Source organism: Anolis carolinensis, chromosome 5, assembly GCF_035594765.1.
Source record: "Anolis carolinensis isolate JA03-04 chromosome 5, rAnoCar3.1.pri, whole genome shotgun sequence".
In the NCBI taxonomy this organism is placed as follows: domain Eukaryota; kingdom Metazoa; phylum Chordata; class Lepidosauria; order Squamata; family Dactyloidae; genus Anolis; species Anolis carolinensis.
Genome location: NC_085845.1, coordinates 180,669,873 through 180,689,498, shown reverse-complemented (window position 1 = coordinate 180,689,498; position 19,626 = coordinate 180,669,873). Strand labels below are relative to the sequence as shown.

Sequence of the window (19,626 nt, the reverse complement as noted above, 5' to 3'; positions counted from 1 at the left end):
TAAGTAGGGTCAGGTCTGATGAATACTTGGGTAGGAGATTGACAATGAATACCGGGTGCTATAAGCTATATTTGAGCATTCCTTGCTTAAGAAAACCCTATAAAATGTATGGAGTTGATAGGCGACTTGAAGGCGCACACACACAAAATGAAGAAATAGTATTTTGCTGAATTGTATAAGGGTTTGTGGCTTCAAAAGCTGTCCTAAAATAGACTGCTAAATGGTTTGATTGAAAACAAATTTATCCATAAATGCATGTACAGTACTGATGGAGTGCTTATGATTATCAGAGTCAAGGAAGCAGAGTTATTGCATTAGCTGTTGTGAAAAGACCACAGTATTGTTAATTATTCCAAAAGGTTTTCCACAAAGATGGACTGTTTATACAAACATTATTCCAGTATTGATTGTGACTCTGGAAATAGTAGAATCAGTACATAGCTACTGAATGGAGGTTGTTGAAATATATTACTAACACATTCCAATATAGGAGGAAGATTTATCAGATGCATTAACAGATTTTAGTTGACGCACAGCAAAAGCTAGAGGCATCCGATTACAATCCATCTCATTTGCTTTTATTGCAACATGACCCTGCATATTAAGAACTTTGCTGCAAAAGCAACTTCTGGTTGAAACAAATAATTGAAAATGACCTTTATGAGGGGAATTATTTTATGCAATTATTTAATCCTGTTCATACTTCCTTATCTTATGGCATATAGAGCAGCACAGTACACTCCTTTGTTACAATGGTTGCACTGGCTGCCAGTCTGTTTCTGTATAAAATTCAAAGTGCTGGTTATAATCTGCAAAGCCCTATGCAGCATGGGTCCAAGTTATTTGAGGGACTGTCCCCTATGAGCCTGACCGTGTTTTGAGATTTTCTGTTGAGGCTTTTCTCTCTGTTCCAATGCCTGTAATGCATCTCTTGGGAATATGGGTGAGGGCCTTCTTGCTGGCTGCACCCAGGTTCTGGAAGTCCCTTCCTTGAGAGATAAGATTGCTACCAACCTTGCTTTCTTTTCTTAGGTCCTCTTTACATCCATTTAATTGGTGTCTGTGGTTTGATTTATCAATTTCTAACAGAATATGTCCTCTCTAGGTATTTTCTAGATCCTCCAAGATGACTCCTGTGTTAGTCATGGAACTAAAGTCATTCATTTCAATAGGATGTACTGTTATCTGTGGATTTGCATATCCTTTACAAGTATGCAGGCTGTACTGTTCACCATATTTGTTGGTTTTAAAAAAATGCCTTGCTTTTAACTCCTTTTATGTTGGTTGTTATATTTATTACCCTATTTACTCAAATGTAATTCTCCCCCCCTTTTTTTTGGGCAAAATGACCTTGCCAAAATTAGAGTGCACATTAGATTCTCATCATATAGTATTAATCTTCATGCTGAGCCAAAGCAAAAGGAGAGGCTGCTTCAGGAACTGCACCCGGAGCTCCTTTTTGAGGGATGTCACCTCTAATAAAATGGTTCAGTCCTAGGATTTGTCATTTGGGGAGGCACCAGAATTCTTTGGCAGAGAAGGTTCAAAACCTTGTCAAACTACAATCCGCATAACTCCATAGAATTGAACCAATGCAATTAAAATGGATTCATTCTGATCTACAACATAGATGCACTCCAAGGTTTTATTTTATATTACTGGAAGTTTTGGTACTCTAAACAATTGTTTATAACAAAGGAATTCTAAACAGCCACAACAGTAATGCACACCTTTTTTGGCCAAATTACAGAGCGCACTTTTTGCCACTGCACATTCACCTGCAAATACTTTCTTTGGTTTCAGGGTTTTGAAAGTTGAGCTGCACATTAGATTTGATGGTGTCTTAGATTTGAGTAGATGCGGGTATACTTGAGTATATTTTAAATTTTGGCATCATAAGAAATGTCATATTTTACTTGCTTTAACAGTCCCAGTATTCTCCATCCCTTTATCTCTTGAGACCATCTAGTGTGATGAATAATAAGCCGAAAGCTTCTTGAGTAATCAGACTGCCTGGGTGATCTCGTAGTATGAGGATACATCACTCTTTTAATTATGCTTTACTCTGTAAAATAGTTTTATAGATTTGTTATATTTATGACTAGATTGCTCAAACTTTCTAAGTTGAGCATCAGCAAAGCTCAAAGCTGTTTCCTCTTAATTTGACATTCCTATAATGATGCATGAAATAGCAGATATTTATTGACTTGGCCAATAAATATTCATTTCAGTAAATCTACCTATATGCATTGGGCTGATGCTCACATTTCCATTTACTCACATCTGACAGAATATGACTTCTCTAGGCATTTTCTAAGTTTTCTGGCTCGTTTACTTCCCCCAGAAGTTATTTGTTCAATAGGGTTCACTATTACTTTCCATGGCTGAGCAGAGATTTGAATCCTGGTCTCTCAGAGTCCCTGCTCAATATGCATATCACTGCACCATGTTGTTTCAGAATACCAGTGAGGGGCACTCATTGATATGGAAAAGACAACTCTGCTTCAGAGCTTGGAAAGTCACTTTTAAAGAGAATGAACTGAATAACCCGGCAGTGATATGATGATGCTTTTGGTCCAAAAACATCATCTTACCACTGTTCCATGGGTGGCTTCAGCATGTCATAATGTTCATTTGTCTCAGCAGCAATTTTCAGACTGTACTAGTTCGGACCTGATTGCTTTAACTGGTGTTAGGAAGAAAAGGAAGCAGGAATAATATAGCCACCTAAACCTTTTGTCAGAGCCTTGCAGTCCCCAGGAGTTCTGCAGAAGCCTAGAGTCTGAAGAGACGCTTTTCAGCAAAGTAATTTGCATTCACCCTCCGGACTGTTGAGACAGCACTTCTGCCAGACTCCTCATATATCAACCTGCTCCGAGCAGTTTCTTCTCAAACTGCCGCTGCTGGGTTACTCGTGCTCTTTCTGTTCAATACCTATGAGTCCTGCATTGTTACCAGAACAATCTGTTCTCCCTTCTTCAGCAGTTTCTCTCCCATAACACTCACCCCCCATTGTGGAACCATACTGCACCCTATGATCTCACTGGAAACATTTACTCCCCCCTTCATTTAGGAGTTGTGACTCCCCTCCCTCCCTCTTTTCTGTCTCTTATTCTCTCGCGTTCTCTGACTCTCTTCTTTTTCTGAAAGCTAAGTTATAAACATTTCATTCTATGGCTGGTAAAGGGCATTTGACAAAAAATTACCTGAAGTTTACAAAGGGGTAGGCAACTGTGCTGGTACAGCAGCCAGTTTTGGTCTATAAAATCCTCCTGTAACACTGGCATATTCTGGGCAACCTGGAAGTGACCTGTAGTCATTTTTGGTTTGTGCTTGGGCTTTCCCCCCACTGAATTTTGACTCGTTTTCCATTGAGGAGGGATCTTATGTGGTTTTGTGGTTGTGTGAGTGGTTTTCAAGCATTTTTTCACTCAAAAGAAACTTATGGGAGGTAGATTCATAGGCTTTGAGCTTGGGGCCACAGGCTGCACTTTCTCCACTTCGGCAAAGCCCTTGTTGCTATTTAGTCCACTGAGTTGACTTTTTGCATTACTTGCATTACTGTGTTTCCATTGGAAGCTACCAGAGACATTGTAACTTCTAAGAATGCCACCCAGATCCCTCAATCTTGGCATCATACCTATCCATCATCCCATGCAATTTGGCTCTTTCTTTCCCACAATTTCTTGGTATGCAATTGGAGCTCCTATGGAACTAGGGAATCTTCCTTCCTTAGACTTCCACAGCTGCTGTTGCCTCAATTCTCCTGCCTCTCCCAATTGTTCTAGTTTCTCTGTATTTAGTCTCAATATCTCTCCAGTCTGGGCCTTTTTTGAGATCTGTTTCTGTATTAAAACTTTTGGGATTACAGTGGTCAGGATAAAGTTGCCCACTTCTTATTGATAATTGAAATGCTCACTGAGTCAGAACCTGATAACATTACCTTTGGGATCTATAGTTCCCCAAATCATCTAGCCACTAGTACTGAAAGTTCTACTAAAAGACACTATTCCAGTTTCCCCCCTATCTGATGAAGTGAAGCAGAGTACATGAAAGCTTATGCTGAAAGTTTTATTTTCTCAGACTTAAAGTTGCTAAAGGATTTCCTTTAATCCTTCTGTGCTAAAACAGACTAACATGGCTACATCATTGAAGACCTTTTCTAGGTTCTGCTCTGAGTCTTCTTCCTTTCTTCACAGGTTTCTTGTAGTGGCATCAGTTAATTAGTTAATTAGCTGATCCATTCTTTTCTAAGAAAAATGATCAGATGCAGATGTTAGGTGCCTTCAAGTCAATTTTGACTTAGATGGCCCTATCAGAATGTTGTTGGCAAAACTTATTCAGACAAACTTTGTTGTTGTCTTCCTTCAAGGATGGGAGAGTGTGACTTGCCTAAAATCCTTCCTGTAGGATATTCTTGGCAACCTGTATTCAAAGGAGATTTGCCATTGTAACTTACCTAAGATCACTCAGTGGGTTTTCCATGGTTGAACAGGGATTCAAAACCTGATCTCCTAGTCCAGCATATAGGACTCCACACCATAGTGACTCTCACAAAAACTGACTTGTAGATTATATCAGTGTCTAAGCAATATTGCATATCCAATTTGAGATAAGGAATAATTCAGAAATTGGAATGTCAAATGGAGAACCTTTAGAGATGCCCCCCTTGACTGATTTGTCAGCATTCAGATGGGACAGTATTGCTACAGCAAAGATGATCCTTAGCTTGACTAAGATATTTGAGTGATTATACCACAATTGCAGGATAATTGATTATTTCTCACCCCAGGAAAACCCTCACTGTTTCCCAAGTATTAATCTTCAGAAAAGCTTCAGCTCTTGTAACATAATATGTATGCACTGAGACTCAACACTGTGCATACATACTTATTATAGAATAATAGAGCTTACATTTTTTCACAGAATTCTTTAACACTTACTGGTTGAAGGTATTAGCTCACTTGAAAGATAGTTAACTTTTGTATCACAACTGTATTTTTTACACATGAAATATTTAGCAAACGTATCTGCACATCATGGTAACTAAAAATCCATTTTTTTAAAAAAAATTGTATTTTTACTTTAAATCTGATTTTTATACAGTATTTTGTTAAAAACAACAAAAAGAAAAACATTTAGTTTTTTTAATAGTTTATATAGATGGGAATGGTATACATGGGGTGCATGAGCTCTCTCTCTCTCTCTCTCTCTCTCTCTCTCTCTCTCTCTCTCTCTGTGTTTTCTCTCTCTAAGGCTTTTATCTCATGAGGCTAGAAAATTGCAGATACAGCAAGATAAAAGTGTCTATATTAGTCAAACTCAAAAGTCTGCTATGCCATTTTATGTGGCCCTCCAGATGATGGAATTCAACCTGGTATGACTAGAGCTGATAGGTATTGTGATGCAGTCACATTTAGTCAGAATAGTGGGGTTTGAATTTAGATACAAGACTTGTGGATATGATGTCTGGCTTTAAAATGTCCCTTAACATATCCCCAACCTCAGAGCCACAAATGCTATTGGGTTGCAGTGCCCATTATCTTCAGTCCACATGGCAGATGATCAAAAGTGATGTGAGTAATTGTTCAATAATATGTGAAGACTCAAACTGGGTAAAAACTAAAGAGTATCAACTACCTTATTAAAAATTACAGTTGGTCCTCTGTGTTTTTCATTCATGGATTCATCGGCCCTTTGAAAACAACCATAAGGTTGATGTGGCTCTTGATAAAAATGTGTTTGACACCCCTGACTTAGCATGTAACACATGACATCGTGTTTATTCCATCAATGCTCTGGATTTATATTGTTGATGAAGTGCACCTTTTCATTGAGATAAAAAAAGCCATCAATGGTTCCCAATATCACTGCTTGAGTGAATAGGTGTGATTCTTCTCTTCTGTCCTCCTTCCTGCTCTTTCAGTTGCTAATGTTGGTTTAAGAAGGCTAAGGTTGGATTCATGTACAGAAGAGTAGCTCAGGGGAAGAAAGAGCGGGGCCTCTCAAGGTTAGCTCTCATTTCATTCCCTTTCCCCTAAACTGTCTCCTCCTCAATCCAACACTTTGGACTGATTGCTCCACATCCCTCCCCTGATCACCAGCAGAGATTTCTCCTCCAGCAGAGTGAGGGATATTCAGATTGTGAAAAAAGAGAAAGGGAGCCGTGTCTGATTCTCTGGTACTTAGAAAGCAATTTGAGGAAAAGAAGTGGACAGACCTGTTTTACAAAGCCTACAAAAATGCAGAAACAGGATGGAGAGAGACAAGAGACAAGTCAGGAAAAGAGAGCTGTGTATCTATGCAAAGTCAGGATATCCCCCATGGATACAGGGGCCATGCCCTATGTAAAAACACACAAGCTCTTCTGCTTTCCTACGTAGTGACTCCTAAAAGAGTGATGGATAGAAGGTAGCAAGACATGGAACTTGCTGTCCAATTTGTTTCTCTGTATGAAGAATGCACCAGCTGAAATCAAAAGTGAGAAACTTCAATTTCTATTGGCAAGTTGGGAGTAAAATGCAATTACTCAAAATGTCTGGGCTGCTAAGGCATCAATCTTGGACCTAGATTTAAAATCATATTGGCAGATTTTGCTTGAGTTGTTGTCATTGGTTAGGTTCACTGTAAATGTGTACACATTTGTAGCCCAATCTTATACCTAACTGCTCATAAGGAAATCCCATGGAGTTCCATAAGATTTACTCTGAGGCATATATATCTTTGAGGAATTCATTGTGAAAAGCTAGTAATTGCAACTTTACCTAATTTGGGTGAGGCAAATGCTAATCTAGTGCAAAAAGTACAGCATTACACCTTCCTTTCTTCTCTCCGAAAATCTTTAAAAGGCACAAAATCATTTACAGTTTGCTGAGGTTTAGTCAGGGTAATTTTTTAAGGTTGCCTAATGAGAACACATTGTGGTAATTTTCATATGCAGATTTAATTAGCATTTAGCTAATTAGCCTTTACAAATTAGGATTAACTTAATTACATAACACTAACCTCTCAATAACTCTAAAGGGTAGGAAGGCTGCTTTTATTGAATTCTGAAGGCCTATATGGCTATGTTAAAATCTGAAATGGCACACACATAAATTAAAGAATATTACCCACAGAGGACAACTATTAGAGATGATGATCAAAGGAAACAAACTATGTACATGGTTTTAAAAAGACAGTTTGGATACAGACTAACGCACACAGCTGTCTGCTTGCTCTTAGAGTGATTTCTGCTTTATGGTAAGTTTTCTTAGTAAAAGAGCTGACAGCTGACAGCATTCATCTTCGATTGTGGTATGTGTGCATGCATGAGAAAGGAACACAACGATTTAAGATATGTAGATGATACCATATATTATTAGTGGGAAAGAGTGAAGACTTGGAATGATTAGACCATCTTGATACAAGAGAGCTTGCTGAGAATGCCCCAAAAAAGTTTTTTTCAGCTCTAGTGTGAGAACAAGAAGAGCGCATTTTTTTCCTCTCCAAACAAAACTTGGTAAAAGTTAAGCACAGAATGTAAGCAGAAACTGGTGAATTGACCAAAATACATGAAGAATCCGTCTACTGTTTACATTACCAAAAAAGCAAAACCAATCAACAAAACAAAAGGAAACAACTCTATGCAACAAAGTAGCACTTATGGCTTTATAGAGTTGTTTTGTTTGTGAAAAACTATCAAAAACACACAGTCTACTTGACGACTGCTTTGTTTTATTTCAGAGCATCCTGAACTTAAATGTGGGATGCACAGGCTGTGCAGAGGAAGAGAGGACTATATAGGTGAATCACTTTTACTTTGACTACAAGGCAGGGAAGAAGGCCTTTTGGTCTTTTTTATCCATGATGCTCACTGGGTATTGCAGAAGTTTTTATGTTCACAGAGTTGATTTCCCTCTTCAGCTGCAGCTGTACTCGTTTCTTCAGGATGAAGCTTGATGCTTAGCAGGAGCCTCTTTCATATATTTTTATGTAATCATGTGTTCCTCGTAATTGCATAATGTAATAAGAATTGGAGGGGGTGGGGGGCATTTTCTATTGAATGCACATTTTGACCATTGTAAGTTTCATGACAAATCAAATCACTAGTTCCCAACTAGTATAGATCCAGTACATCCATTTATATATGCATTAGCATTCACTTTTGGTCTTCTTAGCAGGAAAACATAGCAGCCCTCTACATTCAATGGAGTGAGGCACACAGAACCTCTGTGAAAGTTGAAAAATATCAAATAAAAATGACTATTTTTTATAAATTAAAAAAAACACAAACAAACCCTGAGACAGCAACTTTCTAGGAATTTCTAGATCAGGGGTTGTCAAACTTTTTCAACTGCAGAGCCAAACGTTTTTCATGAAGCCCCCCAAAATGTTTATACATATATATCAGGCATGGGCAAACATTTTGACCAACATAAACAGTATTTCAGTGGAATACCCCAGGGGCTATCCAGTCCAACCCCCTTCTGCCTTGCAGGAAAAGCACCATCAAAACATCCCCAGCAGATGGCCATTCAACTTTTGCAGTCGTAGTAGTAGTAGTAGTAGTAATAATACTAATAGGAGCAACCCCAGGGGCCATTCATTCCAACCCTTTTCTGCCATGCAGAACAAGCACAATCAAAGCACCCTCTGAGTGGTGGGAGAGAAATTGGGTTTTGGAAACAAGGCAAGGGGGAAAGGATTTGAGCACTGAGGAAGATGAGGAAAAAAGGCTTCTGAGAGTGAGGGAAAAGGCTTTTGGAGCCTTTGGAGGTAAGGGAGACAGGTTGAAAAGGTGGTGAGGGAGGCAGGGGAGGAGCAGGAAAGAGGAGGGAAAGCTTAGAGAGGGAAGGGGAGGAGGAAGGAAGAAGAAGAAGAAGAAACTGTGGAGCCCCTCAGTGTGTTCTGTGAAGACCCAAGGGCTCTGTGGAGCACACTTTGAGAACCATTGCCCAAATTTTCATATGTAATTATGTAGTCAATGACTGCTGGATGTTGACCTCGAAAACATACTTGAGGACCTAGACATTCTTAGATAGGTGTTCTCTTTAGGAATCTCTAGGTACTTCATGATGAATCCCTAGGTCATCATTGTGTTGGAAGTTGACCATTTGAGAACCTCAAGGGCCCTAGAGAGAACATTTCAGTTGAATCCATCTATAATGGATTGGTGAGGGAAGAAAGGGACACCTGCTCAGCCAACCAAATCAGAAGATTCAACCCTAATGATAAACAAGTTGAGAGAGAATCACAGGCAAATCACCCTGCCCTGTCATCCCTTTCTTCAACATTTGATTCAGTGTGTGCATTCTCATTGGCACTAGCAATTGGATTTGACCCAGGACATACTGTTCTTTGTTCCAGCATATCAACTTCTCTCCCCAAAAGCTGACATCTGCTGCTGGAGTAGACTCCTCATTCTGCCTCATGCTAGGATCGGCTCAAGAATGGATTATGAAACTCACGGGAAACCTTTTACTCTTGTCTTTCACCACAAAGCAGTAATGTGTCATGCAACTGTTGCATGGTACGATTGGGTCCCATTTTGTACAAATGAGTTATTTCGAACATGAAAATTGACATGAAAACCTCTGTGCACCAAAGAGTCTGACTATTTTTGAGATGCTGTTTGCAGAGAATTATTGAATTAGCTGGCCTGTCCTCAAATATAACCTAATTGACATTTTTGGCATCAGGAGGGGTGGAGAGAGGCCACAACAGGTGTATCTATGGAAAAAAATCTCAGTTGTGACATTCTGTTTTCTGAGAAATAATAGGCATGGCAACTGGTCCTCCCTTTCAGTGTGTTGTCAGACAATATTTATTTAGAAAATGTTTATTCTGCTTCTCCTGCAGAAACCCAGTGGCTCACAATGAATAACAAATGCATCATAATGCAAATAAAGCATTCCTTTGGTAAACGAATGCTTTGACATTCTTTGCTGGTGCTTAGTGTAGCTTTCCAGGGCATTTTTCTTTCTTTCTGTGACTCAGCTGCCAGCTTTATTAGCTGCTGTCTCAGTGCCTCTGGAGAGTCAAATTCCAGTCTTGTCTATTTCATCTGAAAAAAATCCAGTTTTATTGGAAATCACACATACCATGAGAAACACTGTTGTTTTACTAAGAGCTCCAGGAAAATAAATTACAATAGATGAATGAAACAGACCAATAGTTCTTAAACTCTATTCCCTCTTCTGATGATTGTATTTTCATAGCTATGAATGCTATGTGGAAGAATACTTGAAGAGTTCCTTCCCTAATTGCTTCCTACAGGGAAACGTGGTCTTTTATGCCTGACTCTATTCATCATCATTCTGTTCTTTGATGTTTCCAATGTAGCCACTTGTACTATTGAAGGGGCAACTCAGCTCTCAATGTAAGTGTTACAGTTTGCAATGAAAGATGGCTTGCCTGTTCAACACAGAGTGGAAAACTACTACACACACACTTCAGTCTATCTTCCAGCATTTCACAGATTAAAACTGGGAGATATGTGGCCAAACAACATTAGAGGGAGGTCAAGATGGCAAACTTTATTTATGAAGAAGAACTGGAGGAGGGGAGGTTGGGTGATCAGCAGTTTGTTTTTCCTTTTTTATATGATAATAAATTTTATTCAAGAAAGAGACAAAATAAGCACAAACAAGCATTTTAGATGTATAAAATTACACAAACTGAACCACTACAGCCCCTCTTCCATGTTTTCAGTTTTGGCATTTGAGGATTTGATTATTCAAGGATTTGATTAACTATGTCTTCTTTAGGAATCTTTGGTCCTCTAATGGTCTTCTAAACTTCTACCCAAAGTTGATCATAGAGTGAGACTGGATGACCTAGCAATTTCTAGAGAGAACACTACTCTGGGAATCTCTAGGCCTTCCACTATAACTATATGGTCAACTTTCTCCAATCATACTGGAGGATCTATGGATTTCTAGACAGAACACCTTGTTGGACAAGTGGGCTTATTAACAAAAGACCCTCCCCATAAAAGTATAGCAGAGTAACTTATTAGCAGCAGCGTGACCCAACACTAGCAGCCAAAAGTGATACAAAAAGCAAAAACACACAGATCAATATTATCTCTTCCATAGGAAAATAATATGGATTCACTATTTACAAAAATATGGTTTCCATAACAGAAATGAAGTTCTTTAGACTTCCTAAGAATAACTAAAAAAACCCCTGTTTTTAAAACCTAAAAACTCTCCACTCTCTGCTGGTTATTATCCCTTATCAGTCTCCTCCCTTTAAATTATTATGTGATCATACTTCTACTTTTGGCATCATTCTATTAATTCATGAATCCCACAGGTCATAAATACCCTCATCATTGTTGTGAATGATGTGTCTCCTCCTTCCTGCAGAGTCAAACTATTTTTGTTCTTTGAATTCAGTTTCCAGTAATTGGGACAAGCTGAGGACAAAGAAGTAAAGTGGAAGGAGGAAAGAGAAACTGGGATATTTTCAAATCAACTGGAAAAGTAGGATGACAGAGAATTAATCAGGAGTGTCTCTGCCAAACTGGGACAGTTGGATTACTTCAGTAATCTCTTTTGTTATTCTCAGTGTGTCCTTCATAGAATCATAGAATCATAGAATAGTAGAGTTGGAAGAGACCACATGGGCCATCTAGTCCAACCCCCTGCTAAGAAGCAGGAAATCGCATTCAAAGCACCCCCGACAGATGGCCATCCAGCCTCTGCTTAAAAGCCTCCAAGGAAGGAGCCTCCACCACGGCCCCGGGGAGAGAGTTCCACTGTCGAACAGCTCTCACAGTGAGGAAGTTCTTCCTGATGTTCAAGTGGAATCTCCTTTCCTGTAGTTTGAAGCCATTGTTCCGTGTCCTAGTCTGCAGGGCCGCAGAAAACAAGCTTGCTCCCTCTTCCCTATGACTTCCCTTCACGTATTTGTACATGGCTATCATGTCTCCTCTCAGCCTTCTCTTCTGCAGGCTAAACATGCCCAGCTCTTTAAGCCGCTCCTCATAGGGCTTGTTCTCCAGACCCTTAATCATTTTTGTCGCCCTCCTCTGGACGCTTTCCAGCTTGTCAACATCTCCCTTCAACTGTGGTGCCCAAAATTGGACACAGTATTCCAGGTGTGGTCTGACCAAGGCAGAATAGAGGGGGAGCATAACTTCCCTGGATCTAGACGCTATTCCCCTATTGATGCAGGCCAGAATCCCGTTGGCTTTTTTAGCTGCCGCATCACATTGTTGGCTCATGTTTAACTTGTTGTCCACGAGGACTCCAAGGTTTTTTTCGCACACACTGCTGTCAAGCCAGGCGTCCCCCATTCTGTATCTTTGATTTCCATTTTTTCTGCCGAAGTGAAGTATCTTGCATTTGTCCCTGTTGAACTTCATTTTGTTAGTTTTGGCCCATCTCTCTAGTCTGTCAAGATCGTTTTGAATTCTGCTCCTGTCTTCTGGAGTGTTAGCTATCCCTCCCAGTTTTGTGTCGTCTGCAAACTTGATGATCGTGCCTTCTAACCCTTTGTCTAAGTCGTTAATAAAGATGTTGAACAGAACCGGGCCCAGGACGGAGCCCTGCGGCACTCCACTTGTCACTTCTTTCCATGATGAAGACGACGCATTGGTGAGCACCCTTTGGGTTCGTTCGCTTAGCCAATTACAGATCCACCTAACCGTAGTTTTGTCTAGCCCACATTTTACTAGTTTGTTTGCCAGAAGGTCGTGGGGGACTTTGTCGAAGGCCTTACTGAAATCCAGGTACGCTACATCCACAGCATTCCCTGTATCGACCCAACTCGTAACTCTATCGAAAAAAGAGATCAGATTAGTCTGGCATGACTTGTTTTTGGTAAATCCATGTTGACTATTAGCAATGACCGCATTTGTTTCTAAGTGTTCGCAGACCACTTCCTTAATGATCCTTGGGATACACTTTTGAAGTACATAGATGATTAGTAATTTTGTTTGGTTGATTTCCCCTCTTAGTTACTGCTCAGTTTTTCTTCCAAAGTTTTGTCCATCTGGTTGGGGAGCCATTTCCAGAAAACAAAACTAAAGACAAACTGGGAGTTTAAAGCATACGAGATGCAAGCAGGGGTTATTCCAACATTATATCTTGAGGCAGGCATGTCACATTGTATCCAGGAAGCTGTCATGAAAGATTGTAATGCAAATTCCAGTAAATATATGATTCTGAAATGGGTGGTGTCTGTGTAACATAAAATGAGTCAGGTTTTAAAAAGCAGCCATATTAAAGTAATACTCTAAAATTCATTCATCGTAAGAATACAGTGTAAAAAGAGAAATACTCTAATAACCTCTGAGTGAAATGTCTAACTCTTCTCAATGCAACTTTGTTTTACTTTATTAAATATAAATTCCTCTTTTCTTGCCACAATAAAGTTCTGAGAGTTGCATCTAGTGTAGTCTCTGTCATGTAATCAGATCTGACGCCAGGCTGAAATGAAGCTAAATAATCTCTTTCATCCAGAAATCTTTGGAGCTAAGATGTCACCGCATGCTCCAGCAGCTTGCCTGAGAAATGAGATATTGAAGATGGTCCAGAAACAGTACAGTCAGGAGTGTTAAACATAGATGTCATGCCATCTCTTTTAGGCATGATCTCACAAGAGGCATTCCCCACTGTTCTCTGACACTTGGCCATTTCCCCATCCACCAGCTGCTTTTATAAACCTGAAGGGCAAAAGCCAAGCACACACACAGTATATCTCAGCTCTTCAGGGATACTGTACACATCTTTAGGCTTTAGAAATTGTCCAGCATCCATTATCACTCTACAACTAAAAGCTGTAATTGTGTCTACAGACTTAGATTGATTATTGTCAGTATTTCAGAATAGATTTAAATGATATTGTCTGGTAACTGGTCACAATGTCATTTTGAGTAGTTTATATATGCGGAGCAGAATATAATAGACTTCTGGTCATCTGAAGACTTGGAGCCCCTGGTGGTGCAATGGGTTAAACCCTTGTGCTGGCAGGACTCCTGACCAACAGATTGGCGGTTCGAATCTGGGGAGAGCTGGTGAGCCTCCTTTGTCAGCTCCAGCTCCCCATATGGGGACATGAGAGAAGCCTCGCCTCCAAAGCTATGTTCGGTTGGCCCATTCCTCTCATCCCTACTGGATAAATGGCTTCCTATTCAAAGTTTTGTTACTATTAGGAATACCAGAAAAATAGGTCTGACGTAGTTGTGGGGAAGTGTTTGGGAATATATGACAACACTGGCCTAGTTATGGAGCAGCTAGTGATATTTTCATGGTTAGTGTCTCATACACAAAGAGAAAGTACAAGAGTTTCTACTTTAGAGATTCATCATGCAGGTGAAAAAGAGAGCAAGGTTGTTCTTTGCTGCTCCAGAGACTAGGCTCTGAAACAAAAATTCTATCTACAAAAAAAATAAATTCCACCCAAACTTTAGGAAGAAGTCCCTGGTGGTAAGGGCTATTCAGGAGTGGAATAGTCTGCTTTGGAGAATGATAGAATCTCCTCTTTTGGAGATCTTTAAAAAGAGTTTGGATGGCCATCTTTTTGGGGTACTTTAGATCAGGGCAGGCCCAAGGTAATTTTCAAGTATAGGCGAACAGAATTTTGGCTCCCCCCCCCCCAAAAAACAACAACCAATCACTGAAAAATAAAAGCATTGGATAAGCGAAAATGTTGGATAATAAGAATTAAGGAAAAGCCTAAATAAAGAACAACACTCTGGAAACATGGGAATTCCAGACAGGAAACAATCAGGGCCAGCTAACACCTCCCAACCAAGGATGCCCCCAGGGAGGAAGCAGCCAGGCTTTGAATCTGCAAGGCCATTAAATGCTAATCAAGCTGGCCAATTGCAACATTCACACTAGCCTCAAACAGACAAGAGCTCTTTCTCCCACCCTGGACTTTCCACAGATATATAAACCGCACTTACCTAGCTTTCAACAGACCTCACAACCTCTGAGGATGCCTGCCATAGGTAGGCCTGCCGAGCGGGCCGAGACCAAAGCTGAGAGGAGGCGGGGGGTGCGTGCACCCGGGAGTGCCTCAACTGCGCTCCTTACAGAATGGCGCCACAGGCAAGTGCCTAGTTTGCCTGGCGGTTGAACCGCCTCTGCTTTAGATGCATACTGCCCGGGCTGTGGCGCAAGCTGGAGAGCAGCCAGCTGAGACCAGTCACTCTGGCCAAGAGGCCATGAGTTCGAGGCCAGCTCGGAGCCTGCATTTGTCTTGTCTTTGTTCTATGTCAAGGCATTGAATGTTTGCCTATATGTGTAATGTGATCCGCCCTGAGTCCCCTTCGGGGTGAGAAGGGCGGAATATAAATGCTGTTAATAAATACATACATACATACATACATACATACGTACATACATACTACGGGATTGGACTAGATGGCTCTTGTAGTCTCTTCCAGGTTGATGATTCTATGTCTCTACGGTGAGTTACATTTGGTTGTAGAGTGATGAAATAGAATGGTGGTTAAGAAAGTCTGCAGGAAGGGCTAGTTTTCAATACAAAAACAGCTTAAACAATTGATGGCAGGAAGAAGCAATGTTCTGAGAAGCACAGATGAACGTTGTTCACTGCAATAGTTAGCAGTGCAGACCTTAGAAGTAACATATTATCACTAATGGTTTTACATTTTAATGAGTTCGTTCCATAATATAAATATATTATACTGCAAATAATGAATGAACTTCCAGTGTTAAAGAGTAAATTAAATAGGATAAAAAGTAAGGAATAGCTTTAAAAAATCAAAGTCCAAGTCATTGGGGAATGGTGGTCAGGGCATGCAGTTCAGTCACTTTGGGGGGTGGGGGTGGGCAGGGTGCCATTTCTTAAAAGGCTACAAAGTGAAGAATATATATGGAGATTTTAAGGTTTGGGACCAGAATTATTATTCACCTACTGTTCAGTAGTGCAAACAACAATTTATAATACTGTGATGTCTCTTTATGTTCACACAGGGCTTTTGGGAAGGCCACAACAAATTGATAAATAAATATGGACCTGCTTGTGGGTAAGAGACTCTGCCTTTCATTTATTTACTTTGTAGATGTTTTTCTTGACTTTGGTTTGTTGTTTTAGTTGTTTTAGTCATATGGATTTAATAGGGAATTGTGGCATGAGCCTAGCAACATCTGGTCCAACTTTTCCCAATTTATTGCCAAAATTATATTTATGTTGCTGGAGATTTTGCTGGAATTCAGTTCCCATGATTCTTGTCTACCGGCTGTATTAACTACGGTTGATGGAAACTATAGTCTTGCACATATAATAGTCATTAAATTGTGGACGGCTGATGGAAACTTGCAGTTTTAAAAACTGCATTTCTGCCTCTTTAAAATCTGAATATTTTCTTTTTGTTGTTGCAGTGCAAATCCATCCCTTTTACCTGGCAATTCCATTAATTTTGTCACACACATTCTGTCACACACCCTTGTGATAGTTTTATCCTAGCAGGGGCCTCTGAAATGTAATGAATGGGTTTGGAAAACAGATGACAAGAGGACTTCAAGCATCTTCCACGTTCTCCGTATTTACTCTGCTCCACTTTCCCCCCAAAATCGGGGATGCAAGGCAACTTACACAAAAATAAAAAAATAATTTAAACAAGTGAAAACACATATAAGGACTCAAATAAAAGTGTGATTAAACCATCTATAGATGAGAATAATTTAAAACACATCAATTAAAAGGCGCAAGATGAAAAATAATAACAAAAATGCCCTTACAATCAATTCCCAAAAGCTTGCAGGAATACTACAGTTTTCACCTGCTGCTGGAAGGACAAGAGGTAGTCCCAAAGCCTAAAAGAAGCCATGGAGAAGGTCTTTTCCCACGTTCCCACCAGAAACACTTGGGAAGTTAGTGGGTTCCTTGGCTTTTTTCATTCTTTTTGCCCTGTGCCGCTTGAGTTCAGCTCCTGTTATCACATCTCTAGGACGATATTCATTGGAAAGAAAATAAGAGATCAGGTTGGTTAATGATTGAAGGCTAATATAGTCTTTCTCCCACATAATTCAGAAGCCAGTTTGAATCTTCCTGCCTAACTAGAGCCTTCTTTGTGGAGAGGAGGAAGCTGGCACTCTGTCGCCTTAGCCCTGAGGCCTCTCAGATTTTATTATGGAATCCCTACCATACTTTACTATGCCTATGGCAAGGATGGGAATTATGCCACCTTTCAAATATTGTTCAGTCTCAATTCCTATACTAGCCAGAGCTGCTGAGACGTTGGCTATGCTGATTTGAGTTTATGGGAGTCCAGCAAAGAAATAGCTCCCTACCCCTGCTTTGTAAGGTTTGACAAGAACATTAAGAAATAGATGCACTTTTTTTTTTGCTAAAGGACAGGTGATGGAAAGCACTACAAGCATTTGCTTAGTAGTAGAAACTCCAGTTTGCAAAAGTGGCAGGACCTGCTGATATTATTCAGCTTGAGCACATCTGTCAGAATTTTGTCTTTCCTCTCTCTGACCCGGAGTTTTCTGTTTCCGATGACGACACATTGTGCCTTTGTTACCTTCTTAAAATCAGATGAATTCCCTGTTTCCCAAGAACATAACTTCCAGATGCCATGCATAGATTTATATTTCAAGTAAAGTAGATCGTTTGATCATATTTCATTCTAGTGTTATCAGCTAGACAAGTTTGGCTTCCTGTAGTTGATCCTCATTAATCTGAATGATTGAACTCCTGCTAGAAACTTGAAAGACAGCAGATATTGTATCCATTACACTAGCTAAAAACAGGTAGTGCAAGAAACACCTAGCATAATCAAGTCTGAATGAGTCATGAAAGCATGTGCTGAATGCCTTGCATTACTGGAATCAAATTACTAAGGTTGACCCTTCAGCAAGGATGAAAATGGAGTTTCAGCAAGCAATGAATGCTTTGTGCTAGAAGAATGGCACCAAAGGATAGCACCAGAGTTTGTAAAAAGTATTTATTTGGATTACACCTTCTCGACACCCCCTTGGGATTTTGGAAGTTGTAACCACAACTAATAATTTGTCCACATTCTGGATGCAACATAACATTGAAAGAGTTCATAGTATATTACTGAGTTACAGAATGAGCCTGGCTTCTTCTTGGCTTTACATTGGAAGTGGCAGACATGTGTATGAACACTTTCGACATTAGTTAAGGTATTAATATTGGAGCCCCCGGTGGCACAGTGAGTTAAACCTATTTATTTATTTATTTATTTATTTATTTTTCAAACTTATATGCCGCCACTCCCCTAGGGCTCGGAGCGGCTTACAAGAACCGGCTAAAATCAACAATTTAAAAAAAATCTTAAAAACATCTTTAAAAACATCTTTAAAACATCCTAAAAGTACCTTTTAACAGCAGGACTGATGATTTGAAGGTTGGGTTGCTGACCTGAAGGTTGCCGGTTCAAATCCAACCCAAGGAGAGCACAGATGAGCTCCCTCTGTCAGCTCTAGCTCCATTCAGGGACATTAGTAAAGTCTCCCACAAGGATGGTAAAACATCAAAAAGCATCCGGGCATCCCCTGGGCAAGGTCCTTGCAGACGGCCAGTTCTCTCACACCAGAAGCGACTTGCTGTTTCCCAAGTCGCTCCTGACATGAAAAAAAAAAGCTGTTGACACTTGTGTGTGTGTGTATATATGTATGCTAATGCATATGTATTGTATTTATATTCTGCTCTTTCTTCAAGGAGGTCAAAGTACCCTACTATGAAACAGGCTAGGATGAGAGATTGTACCTGGTTCATGGTCTTTAAAATGCAGCTAGTGCAATATACAAACCATATACAAGCTCAGTACCTCAAGGAGTTTGCCCATATCCTGAGATCCACATCCTCCAAATTTTCCTCCAAATCCCTCCACCGAAAGGGACTTGGGAGGAGGATGCCAAGGAAGTGGATGACCCTTTTTAGTTGTGGTTCTTATTTGGGAATTGCCATATCTAGTAAGATCTACCTGTCCTTGGCATTGACATCTTTTTGGCACCAGATTAAGATTTTGCTTACTCCATTTGTTGAAATTTGATACACCAAATTTTAAATCAGGTTATTATTGAAATTAATTATTCCTATCATTTGTTATTACTAGGGTGACTTTGTAGTATTATTTTACAGATACAATGTTTCTATTTTTGTTTTTAATTTTTATGTACTGGCTGCATTTAAACACATTGGCTCTTTATAGAGAAAAAGACAACTCACAAATAATAACATTGTTTTCTGTAGTGATAATAAGGATGTGAATAGTAGTTGTTAATGACAGTGATGAGGAGGCAATGATTAATATTTAAAATTTGCATGTGGAAAATTCTTTTTCATATTTGTATTGTTATTGGAATTTGCATGTAGATATTTGGCTAGCAAAACAAAAATTTTGCATTTGATATTTTAATGTTAAGTTCGGCATCTGTGTTCATTTTTAAAGTAAGTTCTCAACATTTCATAAGCACATACATGTCAGTACTAGATGACAGAGTTTGTGTGGTAAACCTTTTTTTGTGGAAAAGCACTCAAATGTCACATCTCTGTGATCTCAAATACCAAACACTCCCGGGAGGCATGCTTTAAACCTTTTCTGATGACAAAAAGAGACATGCTAATTATTTAAGTGCTGTTTTCTAGGTGCTGCAAAATTTTAATTAGTACTGAAATGTTGAGAAGGAA

The 19,626-nt window shown here is 39.7% G+C and overlaps 1 protein-coding gene across 7 annotated transcripts in view; it reads left to right on the top strand.

Annotated features, from left to right (window-relative positions):
- tbxas1 (thromboxane A synthase 1) overlaps positions 1-19,626 on the top strand; it is a 276,173-nt gene that overhangs the window by 76,970 nt on the left and 179,577 nt on the right. For 4 of the 7 annotated variants that reach the window (XM_008110550.3, XM_008110549.3, XM_008110551.3 and 1 more), the window contains one exon: positions 15,936-15,988. The exons of 2 other annotated variants lie outside the window; for them this stretch is intronic. In XM_008110550.3, coding sequence (XP_008108757.1) covers positions 15,936-15,988 — 53 coding nt within the window. Of the gene's footprint in view, positions 1-7,766; positions 7,786-15,935; positions 15,989-19,626 lie in introns of those variants that run through there. One more of the 7 variants, XM_062983072.1, reaches the window with a different exon arrangement.